Source organism: Oenanthe melanoleuca, chromosome Z, assembly GCF_029582105.1.
Source record: "Oenanthe melanoleuca isolate GR-GAL-2019-014 chromosome Z, OMel1.0, whole genome shotgun sequence".
NCBI lineage: Eukaryota > Metazoa > Chordata > Aves > Passeriformes > Muscicapidae > Oenanthe > Oenanthe melanoleuca.
Window position 1 is genome coordinate 31,040,397 of NC_079362.1, and position 15,356 is coordinate 31,055,752.

At 35.7% G+C, this 15,356-nt stretch overlaps 1 protein-coding gene across 4 annotated transcripts in view; it reads left to right on the forward strand.

Annotated features, from left to right (window-relative positions):
- Positions 1 to 15,147, forward strand: part of RNF38 (ring finger protein 38) — a 107,333-nt gene extending 92,186 nt beyond the window's left edge. For all 4 annotated transcript variants that reach the window (XM_056513117.1, XM_056513118.1, XM_056513120.1 and 1 more), the window contains 6 exons: positions 56 to 217; positions 3,040 to 3,146; positions 4,673 to 4,757; positions 6,177 to 6,298; positions 6,620 to 6,719; positions 11,684 to 15,147. In XM_056513117.1, coding sequence (XP_056369092.1) covers positions 56 to 217; positions 3,040 to 3,146; positions 4,673 to 4,757; positions 6,177 to 6,298; positions 6,620 to 6,719; positions 11,684 to 11,746 — 639 coding nt within the window. In that variant the 3' untranslated portion in view covers positions 11,747 to 15,147. The remainder of the gene's footprint in view (positions 1 to 55; positions 218 to 3,039; positions 3,147 to 4,672; positions 4,758 to 6,176; positions 6,299 to 6,619; positions 6,720 to 11,683) is intronic.
- Positions 15,148 to 15,356: the final 209 nt, after the last annotated feature.

Sequence of the window (15,356 nt, forward strand, 5' to 3'; positions counted from 1 at the left end):
GGGAAAAATTTCATCTCTTTTATTGCAACAAAGGCTATCTCTGGTTTTTTTGTAGCCACTTCAAAGGATAGAAAATGACGTAGAATTGCTTGGAGAACATCTTCCTGTAGGAGGTTTTACATACCCTCCCTCAGCCCATCCACCAACGTTGCCTCCCTCAGCTCCTCTTCAATTCTTAGCCCATGATCCATTACACCAGGAGGTGTCATTTGGGGTAGTAAGTATTGTTTCCTGTGTTACATTCTCTTTCATACTGCATTAACATTCTTGATCTTTATTCTATAGTACATTTTGTTGAAAAGTCACATTTTTGCAATCATATTCCATTATTGTAATAGCTGCATACTGTGGTGTTTTCTTTAAGCTTTTGTTAATTGAGTTAAGGGTAATTTAATTACATCAGCAAATTATTTCCAGTAACATTATCTGAAGAGTGCAGCAGCATTTACTTAGAAAACTTTCCATGTTGTCATATAGTCTGTTGCAGGAATTGGTCAGTACAGTTTAGAAAAACTGTTACCACTTTTAGTTTAATTCTTCATGATATGCTGAGTTTCCACAACTCAGGAAAGCCAGAATACTTTAAAAACTTTCCCTTTAAACAGTTGTAGAGTGCTTCCATGGCTTACACCATGCCACATATTACAGAGATAGCCATGTTATAAAGCATGATTTAAGTCAGCTTTCAGGGGATCAACAGGGAGTTCAGCTGCAGCAGCACAAAATAAAATTAGAAGTGGTACAGAATAAAGTCTGTGTTGAATTTAGTTGAATCATGTGCTTCTGTGATGTGTCCAGTGGTGTTACTTCTAGGATCTTTGTCTTGTACTTTAATTTGCAATTATACTAGTCCTGAAGTGGATCAGGATTTTGTTGTTGCTGCTGTTGTTGTTTTGTGCGGGTCACTTTAAAAAAAAAAAGCAACAAAATACCCCCTGTCCTGCCTGTGTGATGCTGGGAGAAATAGCTAGATCCCTAGTAGAGGTGCTGAATTTTTTTATTGTTTGACATGTGCATCAAGTTGTAACTGGTTTTAGGGGCCTATTGTTATTTAAATTTTAAATAATAATTAAATTTTAGGCCCTGTGGCTGCGGGATATACAGATATCTTGTCTTTAATTATTCTCCTTGAAATCACAGTCAAATGCTTGCTGTAGTTTTTATAAAGGTTCACGTAAACACTGACCTTTTCAAAAGGTGACCAACTAACTCCTAATCTAAAGATGTATAGATTTTCAATGAAGTTTTCAGGCACTACGAGACACTTTGAAGTCCAGGAGACTTGAAAGCTTCCATAAACTGCTTGTATTTTATTCAGTATGTTTGTTAGATTAATTAGTCTAATCATAAATGTTTTGCTTGGAGTCAGACTTCCTTCATTTTTAAGTCTAGTTGTTAAAGTAGATGGGGAACATATTACCATTTTCTGCAGATTGCAGCATTTGTCCTCTCTGATGCTTCAGCTTTGTATTGTTTATTGCTGAGGAGTAGAATGGAGACATTACAAGTAACCATGTGGCCTTTTATAAAGTAGTACTAAATCTTTATAAAGCTTTATTTGTACTAACATTAGAATGGAATAGCTGCATTTCTGATTCTTTTTCATTCAGTGAACACAACAGTTTCTAATTATGTTTTTGGGTTGTAGAATTCACAAAGCAGTAAAATTAATATTTGATATGTCTAGTTTGAGACTTCAGCTGAAAGGAGCCTGGCTCTTTTGCATTGTGCTTATATTCATACGTTAATTTTATGTATGACGATGGCTACCTAATTGTAATGTTTCCATTGTAAGATTAGGGGATTTTTGGTTAGTTATTGGGAGTGTTGAGCTCTTGTGCTTTCAAATTTCAAACATGCTGGTAAAGACTTATTTTGTTAAAAAAATAAAAAAGTCTTAAGACCCTCAAATATGAATTCAGTAGGATTGCATGAGTTTCACTTGTAGAAAATAAAAAGACATTTCAGTAAAAGATGAAAAAAAGCACCCTGATTTATCCATGGAATGAATGCATTGAAACTTTGGGCTTTAGTTTCTCTCCGTGTGGTCCAGCTGCAGAAATTGTACTGATTAAACCATCCACATACACCTGAAAGGCTTAAAGCCTTTAAGCCTAAATGTAAATATATACCACTGCTTAAAAGTTAGAGTTTTATTAAAGAGATTTTTTTAAAGTTCTCATTTTTAAAGGATTTTTTAAGAGCTTCTTTACTCAACTGCTTATGCACAGGCCTGCATAATAGCACCTGTGCCTTTTATATTTACAAGAGGGTCAGCAATTCATGTCCTGTTTCCCAAACTATACTGACTGTAGACTAAACATACAAGGATTTCTAAGGATTTCTGTTGTATATTACCTCTTTTTCACATGAATCGATACGATTGTATGTTGTAGATGGGAATAGTAATTTCAAATTGATGCTGAGATTCTTTTGGATTTTAGTAGAGACTGGATTTTTTAAATAATGCTTTAATCAAAGTGGATTTCATTATTGGGCATATAGATTAAGAGTAGAAAATCTTGAATCATGGGCTCACAGACTGGATAAGGTTGGAGGGGAAGTCGTCTGGTCAAGCAGGCCACCTAAAACTGGGTGTCCAGGACTATGTCCAGCCAGCTTTTGAGTATCTCCAGGAAGGGAGACCATCTCCCTAGGCAACCTGTGCCAATGCTTAGTCACCCTCAGAGTAAAGAAGTGTTTCCTGATGTTCAGATGGAGCCTCCTATATTTCAGTCTGTGCTCAATGTCTCTGGTCCTGCCACTGGGCACCACTGAAAAGAGCCTGGCTCCGTCTTCTTTGCACCCTCCCTTCAGGTATTCATATACATTGATAGGATCCACAAATCTTCTCTTCTCCAGCAGGCTCAGCTGTCTCAGCCTTTTTGCACATGTGAGATGCTCCAGTTCCATCTTAGTGACCCTTTGTTGGACTCTCTCCAGTATGTCCATGTCTATCTTGTGCTGGGTAGCCAAGAACTGGTCACAAGTTCCAGTTCCACAAGTTTCAGTTGAAGCTTATTTTCTTCTTTCTTGCAGCCTTACCCACCTTTTATGCCTCGAAGACTCACAGGGCGCAGCAGATACCGATCACAGCAGCCAATACCACCACACCCTTACCATCCCAGCCTATTACCTTATGTGCTGTAAGTGAAAAGTACATTTGCTTCCATGTAGGCCGTTAAGAAATCAGCAAACATCTTGGCACTTTTTATGGTTGGTCTCTACCAGAAACCAGGCATATTTCACCTGTCTCAGAGGAAAACTTACCATTTCTGTATAAATTTTTCAGCCTTTTTTGGATAGCCTTATACCACTAAGCAAGGAAAAATACAAGTAAACAATTTTTGTCCAGTGTAGTTTTGTAGGTATTTTGAGGCATAGTAGTCTCTTGTTTCTGAGCTCTTGATAAAATCTTCAACAGATTTTAAACCATAGTTCTGTGATACTCTTACAGAGGCATAGTTACATTTTAGGATCAAGTCATAGGAGTCTTCACTTATGGAATACATTTGGTTTGGTTCTTAATTATAGAACACAAGAGTGGGGACTTCTGTGCTGTGTTACTCTTTACTGGCTGAAGTGCTGTCACAGCTCTGTCACAGCTGTCACATTTCTGTTCTGCCTCTGATTAGCTGTTTCTGGAAAAGAAGTGGGACAATTAAAATTTAGGAATTACCTGTAGTGTGTTATGGTAGACTCTCTGGAAGAAAGTTTGGTCTATGACACGAGATGTGTTAGTCTTCTGTGTTCTGTATTGGAAGTAAGAATTAAACGTGTGGAAAACAAAGATAAAGTTTCTGGTGGCAAAGGTGACATTGACAAGGAAATAATCAAGCACTGACACCAGATCTATAGATTCTGTGCACAGTGTCAGATATGGCATGAAAATGGCACCAGAAATCTGATTCAGCGAAGTTGTTCAACTTTTCATCTTGCAGTCTGAGAGTAATGTTATAGCTTCTTGCCTGTTCATTGAGGACATAATGTGGCACAGTAATTCCTGATTCTACTGTATTAGTGCTTTGAATTTGTGATTTCCATGTCTGTGGATGAAGTTTTGACCCATTATACTACCTTGGGGGGTAGAAAGACTTACTGAATATACAACCAAAAACATCTCTCTGATCTGTCAGTCTAAGAGGAATCTGCTTTTATGAACATCACAGTACATGAGAAAGTGAATTTGTGCTTGCCTTCAGGATGGAAGTTTGTCCAGTAGTAAATTCAGTTTATCTTCATTGTGTGTTTTAGGCTTGCTGAAGTTGCAAGACTTTTATGTTGGAGATCTAAATGAACTTAGCATTCCTCTTTTATATGGTCTTTTATCCACTTAAAGAAATAAAGTTATTATAAACCAGTTTGTCAATTTTTTGTCAGTTTTAGGTCCCCATAGTCTGTGATAATTAAGAGATTTGTTTTTGAGCTTGGTTAAAAGTACCAAGTGAAATGCACATGCTGTTAAAAAGTCAGCACTCCCAATATCAGAAAGTAGCAGAAGAAGCTTTTTCCTGTAACTCTTTCACTTCAAATGTCTGTTTTTGACTTCAAACATAACATTTTTGCCAGTTCTGAGAACATGTTGGTTTGAGTGGCATCAGAAAGGTTACTTTACCTTTGTACTTTCCTTCAGTAAGATGCTGAACCTTATCCTTGTTTGCTCTCATGGTAGATCAATGCTCCCAGTGCCACCGGCAGTTGGACCAGCTTTCAGCTTTGAATTGGATGTGGAAGATGGAGAGGTAGAAAACTACGAGGTTGGTGTGTGAACTACAGCTACCTTTAAAGAATAGATTTTAGCTTAAGCAATATATAAAATTTTATTATATTTTGCTTTTAATCCTGGTTTTGCCTTCCAAATAAATGTTGTGACTGTGAAGACAGAATCCAAAAATTGCCCTTTCAGATTTTGTTTGTAGTACTGAATAGTAGAAGTGTTTAGCTTTCTTTTTTGTCTGTTGCTCTTTCCCAGAATTCACCTTTCCAGGCTAGTAATCATTAAATTAAATCTTTCAAAATTTAATTAATTTTAAATACCAAACAGAAGTGAAGCACTTTCAAAAGAAAAGGGTAAGTTACTGGTTTTATGAGTGTAACTTTCAGAATAGTTTTAATGTCATAGAATTAATTAATCTAAATGTAATTTTTATAAAATTGCCTTACTGACTTTTCTTCTTGCCCTCTGGAGGGGATGGTAATTCACATCTAAAGACGCAGAACCCTCTTAAATATCCTAGATAATTATGGGGCTGTTCCAACTGTTGTTTCTGAAGTGAATGGATTCCATTTGATTTCTCTTGAGTTTGTCATCATTAACCCTGACTTTTGCATCCCTTTGTCTGTTAAGATGTCTGTGTAGTTGCATGTCCTCAGTTTAGCAATGAGCACTTCTGTAAAAACTTCTGTGGTGGTTCAGAAGCAATGTCTTCTGAGAATTTGGGTCCTAGGTTGAGTAGTGCAAGAAATCAATACCATTTGCAGCTTTCATAGGATCTTTTCTGTGGATTGATTCTCTATCACACTGATGTTGTTTCCTAGGCCCCCCATGAAGGAATGTGAGTTAAATACATGACAGATTGTAAATTATATACATGAAATTATTTTAATTGCAATTGTTGGCTTACAGAAAATTGACATAAAAATTAGCAGCCAAAAGAGTGCCTAAAGTTTGATGATATGTATTTGTTTTCCAGATTGTGCATAAAATCTCCATATTTTAATTCAATTAGCCCAAGACATGGAGTGGGAATCATAAACTGTCCCATTAAATTTATGATTTCTCTCATAAGACCAAATTCACATATTCTTTTGAAATAAATTAGTTGAGTTTTTTCTGGTTACCAGCAGTTAATTAAGGGTAAGGCAATCCCTCAGAAGGGAATTACTTACTGAGCTGCGCATGCAGTCACAGGACTAATTGGAAATTGGGTCCTTGGGAAGTGGCTTTTGAAATCCCAGAGATATCTTACACAATTATAAAGATGGTTAAGTTCTGAAAGACTTTCCAAGGAGCTTGTATTGTATGGGAGAACTAAAGTTTTAAACATTTTTTTGTAGAAGGGTGTTTTGTGCTAGCAGCTGGGGTAGTGAGATGTAGTTGGTAGTCCCCAACACTAATGGAACCAAAGCCTGTTTGATCAGTGAATTTTTAAATGTCTAGTTTCCATGTCTTGCAGGCACTGCTGAATTTGGCAGAACGTCTGGGAGAAGCCAAACCACGGGGATTAACAAAAGCAGACATTGAGCAGCTTCCATCGTACAGGTTCAATCCAAACAATCACCAGTCAGAGCAGACGTTGTAAGTATATTGGTCTCTTTCAAAAATCCGTAATTTTGGTGGCATGATTTTAATTTCTTTAACTTGCAGTCACAGCTAGGTCAGAAGAACAAGAATACTTGCTTTATGAAGTGAAAGCACAGTAAATTAAAAATACCACAAGACACCCATTAAACCAATTAGAGACAATTCTCAATTTCCATTGTTAGATATAGATCACTGTAGCTACTGAAGGAGTAAAATAGCTACTGTGTTGCAATCATACCTGTAAGGTTTTGTATGGAATTGCATATTTATTGTACTTACATAGCAAATACATTTGAACTTCATTGTCTTTTTTAGATGTGTGGTATGCATGTGTGATTTTGAGTCAAGGCAGCTACTTAGAGTCTTACCCTGTAACCACGAGTTCCATGCCAAGTGTGTTGATAAATGGCTGAAGGTAAGAAAAGTAATCCTATATTAGATGAAATTGGTTATGTAGTTTTGTAGGAGAGGGTGGGGATATTTTGCTTTTCCACTTCATTTCATCTTGTTTCATGTTTCTGATATTCAGAAATGCCAGCAGAATGGAAGCACTGCCTAGATATTATATTATTCTAATAACTGATGAAGATTGTTTCTTCATAATATTTGTTGCAAGGGAAAACTAATATGAATACAATTGTTTTCATTGACAGCTCTTACTATGTTTTCCATTTGCTTAAAACAATAACTGTGCATTTCAGTAATACATGACATGAAAGAATACTTGAAAAAAGTAAATAATATAGGAGTTATGATACAGAGGTTAATAATGATGGTGGCTTCCTAGCTTGCCTAGGAAGAATGAGTATCAGCACGTTTGCTTACCCACTTTTTGTTTAATTTTAGTTTCTGGGGCAAATAAAGTGGGTTACATGTGTACATTTATGGGTAAAAATTGTTTACCCATCCAAGAGAATTTGAGCAAAAAAGAAAGGTTCAAGAATCAGGACCGCCCGGTAAGAGCACTGATTAAATAGCAGCTGAAGGTGAGAAGAACAAGAAATACAGGTGGATAATAGCAGACATTTCTGCAGGCTGCATTTTCCAGATCTACTGCCAGCAAGGTATTGATTCCCATCTTGCCTCAGTTTTTTGACTATTTTATTCTATTCTGCTTTAATCTGTTTAGTCTGTTGTGTGGAGCGTTGGGAACTGCAGTGATCCTATGTTGATGTGGTCCCTAGAAAATTACAGATGGTGTTTGTTGTCTTGAAAAATGAGATAAAAGCCCCTTGCCTTTTTGGCATCATAAATATGACATCGTATCTTACACAAGTGCTAAAATATTGCAAGCAGAAAATGAAAAAGTCAGATTAATATTGATAGTATTTTTTTTTTTTGCTGAGAAGATACCAAGAATAATGAGAAAGATTTGAAAAAATGAGATGTGAAATTGCCCTTTGGCTACAGTACCCTTGGTAGTCTAAGTCTAAAGATTCTAAAAAATCTAGGACCAGTGTAACTATTTGTAATGCTCATGATTTTTGGTAGAAATGGTCCAAAACTTTCTGAATTCACATACATGCTCAAGAATCAGCAAGAGGATAATTGTTTTATTGTCATACTGAAAAGCCACACTCCACATAAATATTACCAGTTTTTCTCTGCTAGACATATGCAGTTTTATTCACTTACTACAAATTTATAGTCAATATGTATCGAAGTGGTGTTCTTCAGTGTCTCCCTCCTCTTCTTGAGCAACATCCACACTACATGTGTCAATCTTTCATTGCATGAAACTCTCTGAGTCACTTGTGGTGTGGACAGTGAGTATCCAGGAATAGTATGCTCTCTACTTTACATAAAAAAAAAGGAAAAAAGAAAATGTCATTTGACATGGCCTGCAAGATAGTGGATGCTGTAGGTTTATTATGTGGACTTTTTTAAAGACATCTCTTCCAGGCTGTTAATGCAAAAAAATACACCTCTGATTCATAGAACCCGTGATCTGCAGATTTCTGAAGTTAGAGGAACGTGTCAAGAAAGTGTCTTGGGTGTTTGTCGTTTTCTTAATGCTTTTTTTCTTACCTGTGTTCATACTCAAGACTCAGATAAGCATGTTGAGTTAATCTTTTTTGGGACTCAATGTGTTTCTTTTAAAGTTAGCACTTTCAATTGTTAATGAACTGATAATAGAAATTGGAACTGCAAAGTGAAAAAAGTAGATTTAGTTTAGCCCATTTTCATAATCATGGTGTACTGCTCTAGCGGTGAAATAGTTTTGCTAATGTTTCTGTCCCATCTTAGAAACTGCATTTTCTATCAGATCTTCACATGTAGTATTTTCTAAAGGTTGTCTTTAGAATGAGATGCAAGATATGCAATCAAAATGTAGAGGGGTGCAGTTAAACTTAGTAAAACTTGCATTGACATTGTTATTCCAGAACTGAGTGCAAAATAAGATAGACACGGTTAAACCATCTTAGTTTAGGATCACTAAGACAATACTTTTGCACCTTGTGCTTTCAGTTACAGTGGTAGAAAGATGGTGTGTGGAAATAAAAACTATTTTGTTTTGGAAGCTGTAATGAATTACCTGTAACACCAGTCTATTTTGGTTACAGCCTCTGTCTAAACTTGGTTACAGTTAAGAAGCTAACGTCTGGAAGTGATGATAACTGGAAAATACTTTGCACTTTAGTTTTGCTTCTGTCCTTTCCTTTATGAATTTGAAAGCTTTTTTTAATATATCTTGATTGTATTATTATGTCCGCATCCACCTAATTCACATCATCCAGCCAACATCAGGTTCATAAATTCTACAAGGGAAGGTTAAAATTGTAGCTTTCAGTACCTGTAATGTTTTTCCACAAGGTAGAAAAAGAAAAAAAAATTATCAGTTAGTTGCTATTTTTTACTGATTTAATCTCATTTCTTTGAAGAGTGTATTTGTTATCTAGGACTATTTCTAGAACTGTGGAGTCAAATTAATTCTTTTTTTAAGCTCCATCATATGTCACTTTAGTGACAGATGTAAGTAAAAGGTTAGTGATTGAATCTGAGTACTTTAAAAATATTCTTCTTGAGTTACCTGTTGGTGATGATGGAGAAGTAAAAAAACTATCTAAAAAAGTTTTGTGGCTTGCATGGAATATTTGACAGTACTATCCTTTCAGGTGGTGAGCAAGTAAGAGGAAATGTTGCATAACAGTGCGTTAGGTTGCCCACTTCAGCTAAAATACTTTCCTATTTAAGCAAACTTAAAGACTTAAGGAGATAAGATGTAATACAGTGGAGCAAACAAAAGAACTAAAAAGGAAGAAGTTATCCTTTTATTTTTGTAGTATTTTCAGTTCTCATGTTTCACAGTATTTGGCTCTTTCTTACCCTATATCCTCTAGTCAGATATGAACACGTGAGAAATGTGTTCTTCAATAAAATAAAAGTTATTATTCCAAAGAAGAGCTTGACACCATGACCTATCTTCACCCTGAGGGTTTAGAGCAACCTTAAAAGGACAACCTGTGTTTATATTTAATGTACTAGGAAATGCTAGGTAGGAAATGCTGTATTATATGTAAGAAAAGACAAACTGTAACTATACTTCAACATATTTCTGATGGACTAACACCTAAGTAGTGCAGTGGTTTTTAGGATTCTGGTAGCCTTATAGTTTCATTTTCCTAAATTCTGTTAAATTTAACTGTAAATTTCTATAAAATACAAAAAAAAAAAATTCATTGTGCAGCACTCTGTAGTTACAGCACAAAATTAAGTCTGTCTGAAAGGGTGGCAAGTTACAATTACTATATTATGTCCCCCAAGTTCCTCTTTTGGCATCCAAGAGTCATATTAAATGCCAAGAGAGGGAATTCATTTAATGAAAGACACAAGAATGCAACTAAATTTAAAGCATATGTTCATGTAGTATCTTGAAAAGTTACTTTAAAAGCAGTGGTATGGTGTCCATGAGCATTCATTTTATCCTGGCACAGTAGATCTATTTCTGCAATTCCTGTCAGGAAATTATTCCTACTGAATACTGTTCTGTGGTGCAAGTGGTTGTTACTTCACTACCAATCTAAGCTAATAGCTCTTGATTCATTAATTCACTGAATGTTTAAGAACATGCCTTTTTATTTTAAACGTTATATTAGCCAGGCTATATTTAGAATCATGCACATGGAATGAACTGACTGAGTGAGGACATTTTGAAGTGTATTTTGAAACTACTAGTGAAAGAGAGAAAGAAAATTTTAATTGATACTCCAGTCCATGATTAACAAAAATTACAAAGCAGTAAAAATTATGGACAATGCTAACAGCTGAGAGCAGGAAAATTGACAGGAAAAATGCACTGTCAATTTAACTTCCATTACTGAATAATGTTTCTCAGTAATAAACAACATATTACTTTCATTGGATTAGTTACTATTTGGATTTTAAAAATTAGACAAAGAATTCTGAATTCTGGCCAACAGACTCTATTGATGCTCTTCACTTGTACTTTCATTGGAAAATCTGATTGCCTTAGAAGACTTGGAGTACAGTGGTTGGTCCTGCAATTTTGGTAATAGAGAATTTGGGACAAGGAAGAGCTCTCTTCACTCTTCCTTTTGAAAGGGAAGTATTGACTCATAAATGTTACATATTTTTCTGCAGCTTTTTTTCATTATTTGCTAATATTAAATTAGCCATTATTTGAAAAGGGGAATGAGAAGGCAGAAGTACTTTCCCAGTAGCTTAAGGAATATTACTTCTTATTTGTCTTACTTTTTAAGGAAGCTAGGACATATTTTCAGTGTGCACTTTACTGAAGATCTGAATCTAGGCCTGCTGGTGTGTGTTATTTGAATACCTGCTTGGGTCATCTTTTCTTTACTTTTTTTATTTCCCTTCTGCCTTACTAAAAGCCCCTCCCTTTTCCCCTAGTTTGCTTTCAGCTTTGACCAAATCTGTATGATGTTTTCTGTGATGATAACTGAATAAACAAAGTATGATGTCATTCCTGGTCAATACAGTTTGTGACAATATGATGTCCTCACACAAAGTGTTTATTTGCAGCCCAAGGTGTCTCAATTTGTTTTGGTGGGTTTCTCTTCAGCATACAGTACAGGTGGTTAGTTGCATCCATCTGATGGCAATATAGTATAATTGAGAATCTGCATTAATGAAACCACCATCGCTTAGCTAGAGCCTTATTTATTGTCTCCCTTTGTCTTCAAAGATAAAAGGTGCAGTTATTTTTTTGTAATTATCAATTGCCAAACTCACCACACCATTCAAACATAATAAAACAAAATAAGAGGAAAGGCATAACCACATTCTGTCTTCTCTTGAATTGCTCTTCAGCAGTCACAGATGTCAGTATCACATACACATTACTTTAACAATGTATTTGCCTGTCTGGTTAACCTTCTTGTTTTTCTGGTTTTACAGGCAAATCGTACCTGCCCGATTTGTAGAGCTGATGCTTCGGAAGTGCATCGTGATTCAGAATGACCAATCTAAGAGCACAAATCTGGTTTGGCTGTTTCTGGTCACATGTATATATGAACTCTCTATTGAACTTACCTACCCATGTGGCTTCCAGCCTACCCTTTACACAAAAGGGTCAATGGACCTTACTTTGCACTGTGTGACTTAATCAATTATAAAGCTTATAACTAGTCTTCACAGTTACAGGATTGTTATACTAACAAGTGTGATTGGAACTCCAAAGATTTTTTTTTTTAGCTTAATTTTGTGTGTGCACTAACATTCCCTGGGTTTTGTGTGATCATTCCGAGTATTGCTGCGAGATTACTGTGGATGTGATCTTTTAGCATGTGCTTTTATATAAAAGAAAAAGGAAAAAAAAGTGGTAGCTCCAAACAATATAGCAATCTACCTTATATAGAGCCTTCAGATACTGTGAGTGGGGATGAACAGTGTGAGTGTGTGTTTGCCTGTGGGAGGGTGAGTGAAGTGTGCTTGTGACTGGGTGTGAGCGCGTTTGAGAACCTATATACCAGCATGTACTGAGAACGTATGTGTGTAGTAATAATTATGCTGCAATGTATAATCTTGTGTGTTATTTAAACAGTACTAGTACTGTACACTGGTTCCTTTCCTTGTGTTTGCAGTTGCACACTGAATGCAAGGGGTGCAGCAATTACAGACTTTTAATATTTTGTCCCCAACGTACTTACAGGTGTAAAGACCTTTCTACCTACTACTATTCAAACGAACAGCTGTTATGCTTCCCCTTCACTGGAGGCTTTAAGTGTGTACCACTAAAGAATGCATTGATTGTTCATACCTGAGTAACTTTGGGGGTTTTGTCATATGTTACAAAGTCCGGATTTTTTAATGGCTGATTTACAAGTTATTTTATCAATGTAGACTCGCAATACCACATTTAGCAATATTGATGTTTTCAATTGCTAATATGAATATCAATGCTTTTCTGTTTTCCTTCTAAATTTTTCTAGCTGGGTTTGCCAGTTATGTCTTTCTTCCATGAAAGGAAGCAGAAAGTTCACTGAGGGTGTCCTGATCTTGTGGAACAGCTCTTAACTTTTGCCCATTGTACTTGCTAAGGACATAATCTTTTAGCTTATAAACATTGGCTTTAATCACGTACAGTCTTTGTCATCTACAAGGAAGCTGGTATGTAACTAAAATAACTTGTAAAAGGTTACAATTTGTTCCTGCAACTTCATGAATAAAATACATTTTTTAGCGTTTTCTCAGAGAAGTAGAATTTCCTATTTCTTTCATCCTATAACAAGAGGAGGTAGGTTTTGGTCATTACCTGCAGAATTCAGTTGCCCTGATGCTGCTTCTTTCCCTTCCTTATTTCATGATGAGTGTAATAGGAGGAAGGAACTCTCTAAGTTTTTGCAATCAAGTTTCCAGAGTGCTCCACTAGAGGAGAAATTTGGAATACTTTCCTGAACAGTGCTGTGAAATGAGGGGATAATGTCTATTCAAGTGCTCTGAATAATATTTTATTTGGGCCATTAAAAAAATGAGCTTTCTTTGTAACATTCACACTGTTAACGTGTCCAATGTGTTCTAGCATGTTTAGGTCTGCATATTCCACAGTTATTAAAACAGTTATTAAAAGTATGCACTTTTTGCAATGAAACTCTTGTCATAAATTCAGTGTCATTACTTTGGTTGCAGCAGCACAAGTGGCACAATTACCAGTATTGCTACAACTTGCTGCCAGTTTCAGCTTTAAGTTTATTCTTTATCATTTCTGATGCTTTTGTATGCTGCTATGCTTTAGTATCAGTTAAAATTTCAAACAGTGTTAGATGTTCTCCATGCTGGTTTTCCTCTTTGAAGATTTTACAAACCAGTTACAGCTCTTGGTGCAGCTAAATAAAAGCACAAATTTTCCCTGTTTCAGATGTTTTTCCCTATGTTTAGTTATGCAGATAGTTCTCAAAAACAGTTAAGATTTCCATTTCTTACTTAGGAACACTAAAATAAATAAAAATGCTGTTACTTCCAGTTCAAAATATTAGAATTTCTTTTTCCTCTCTTCCAGTGGAGTTAAAGAATAGACTTTTCACAATAGCACCTAGCAGGTTAAATTACATGTAATAAAATTTATTTTTTTAACAAATAAAATCATGTTTAAAAAGCATATGCCACGTATGTCTTACAAAACTTAGCCTCTTTTATATAAACTGCAAAAGAAAAAAATCCATGTACAGATTTAAACATGACTAATGTTTCTGTGTTTAGTATTCAGTTCAAAGCATGGAAAGAGGGTACTTTTTCTAAACTTGATACAAGTGAACAAGACACATACTTCTGAAGCCGAGGGAAAGTAGTTGTCTTTCTGGAACTGGAGAAATGTCCCTTTTCCCCCGCTAAAATTCACTGAGACCATGGGAGATCTTGGAGATGGAGGGTCTAGGTTGGTAAAATCCTGCAATTAATTGTTGCACTCTTATGGCTCGTCTCTTCTGGAATGGTTCTTTGGTTTGCATGGATGAATGTGGACTTGCTTCCCGTGGTTAGTGTGTACAAAGAGCACACATGCTTATGTTTTGAATCAGCTCAGACAGCTACAACCACATCCTCTGTGGTGACTGTCAAGGGCAGGGGATTTATGTTCAGCTCTTAACTGCCATGTATTATGCACAGCTGCCGTGGTGCCTGACAGCACCTCAATCCAGCAACACTTCTTTTATGTTCATTGCCTTTCTGCCATCCAATGACCCTTTTTGTCAAAAAAAAAAAAAAAAAAAAAAAAAAAAGCAAAAAAACTATTCAACCTCCAATAAGTTTGCTTTATCATATTGGCACTGCTGTGTTTTTTGCATAAACTGTCAATTTAATTTGACATTTTGGTGGATATCAAGGCCTACAGATAATTCCAGTGTCACATTTTTTTAGAAAAGGAAGTGAGACCGTGTGTTGTACATCATTTTTACAGGCTCTTGAATGTGACTTCAGAGCTGTTAATACAATGCATGATACTTGGAATGAGACTTACCAACTGTTTTAATTTTAATTGTAGAAAACAACTGAGTTATCTCTGGGCCTTTGTAAAAGCTGTGTTTTTTTTCCTTTGGTACATTGTTACCTCATTTTGCTACTTGTGTTTCAGACTTGCTAATTATTATGAAAGCTTACGGTTTTTGTTGGAATCATATTTTGTTAAGTGTTTTCTTTAAATCATATGCTATTGTATCATTTAACATGTAGTTTTAAATGTATTATAAATATCTGTAACCAAATCATTTGAAGGCTTGATGAATTTTTAACAAAATTTGTACATTTTTTATGAGAGTTACTAGTAATGCTTTACTAGGTAGTGCAATGAATTTTTATTTTTAATCCCTGTGCCCAATTTTGGAGTTGAGAGAGTTGTTCGGTAATAAATGTATGATGTACACTTACCCAAATTTGTCCTGTTCTTTCTCTGAGGAGTGTATTGTTTTCTTTTATTACTGGGCATATTTCTGTGTGTGATCATGCAAATTGCAATATTGCTGGCAACAGCCTCTTGTATTGTAGGTGGGTGTTTTGCTGCCTTCACTGTAGCACACAACTTCATTGTTATGTTGAGAGAGCCTAAGAAACTGATCTGAAATGTTGTACCATATTT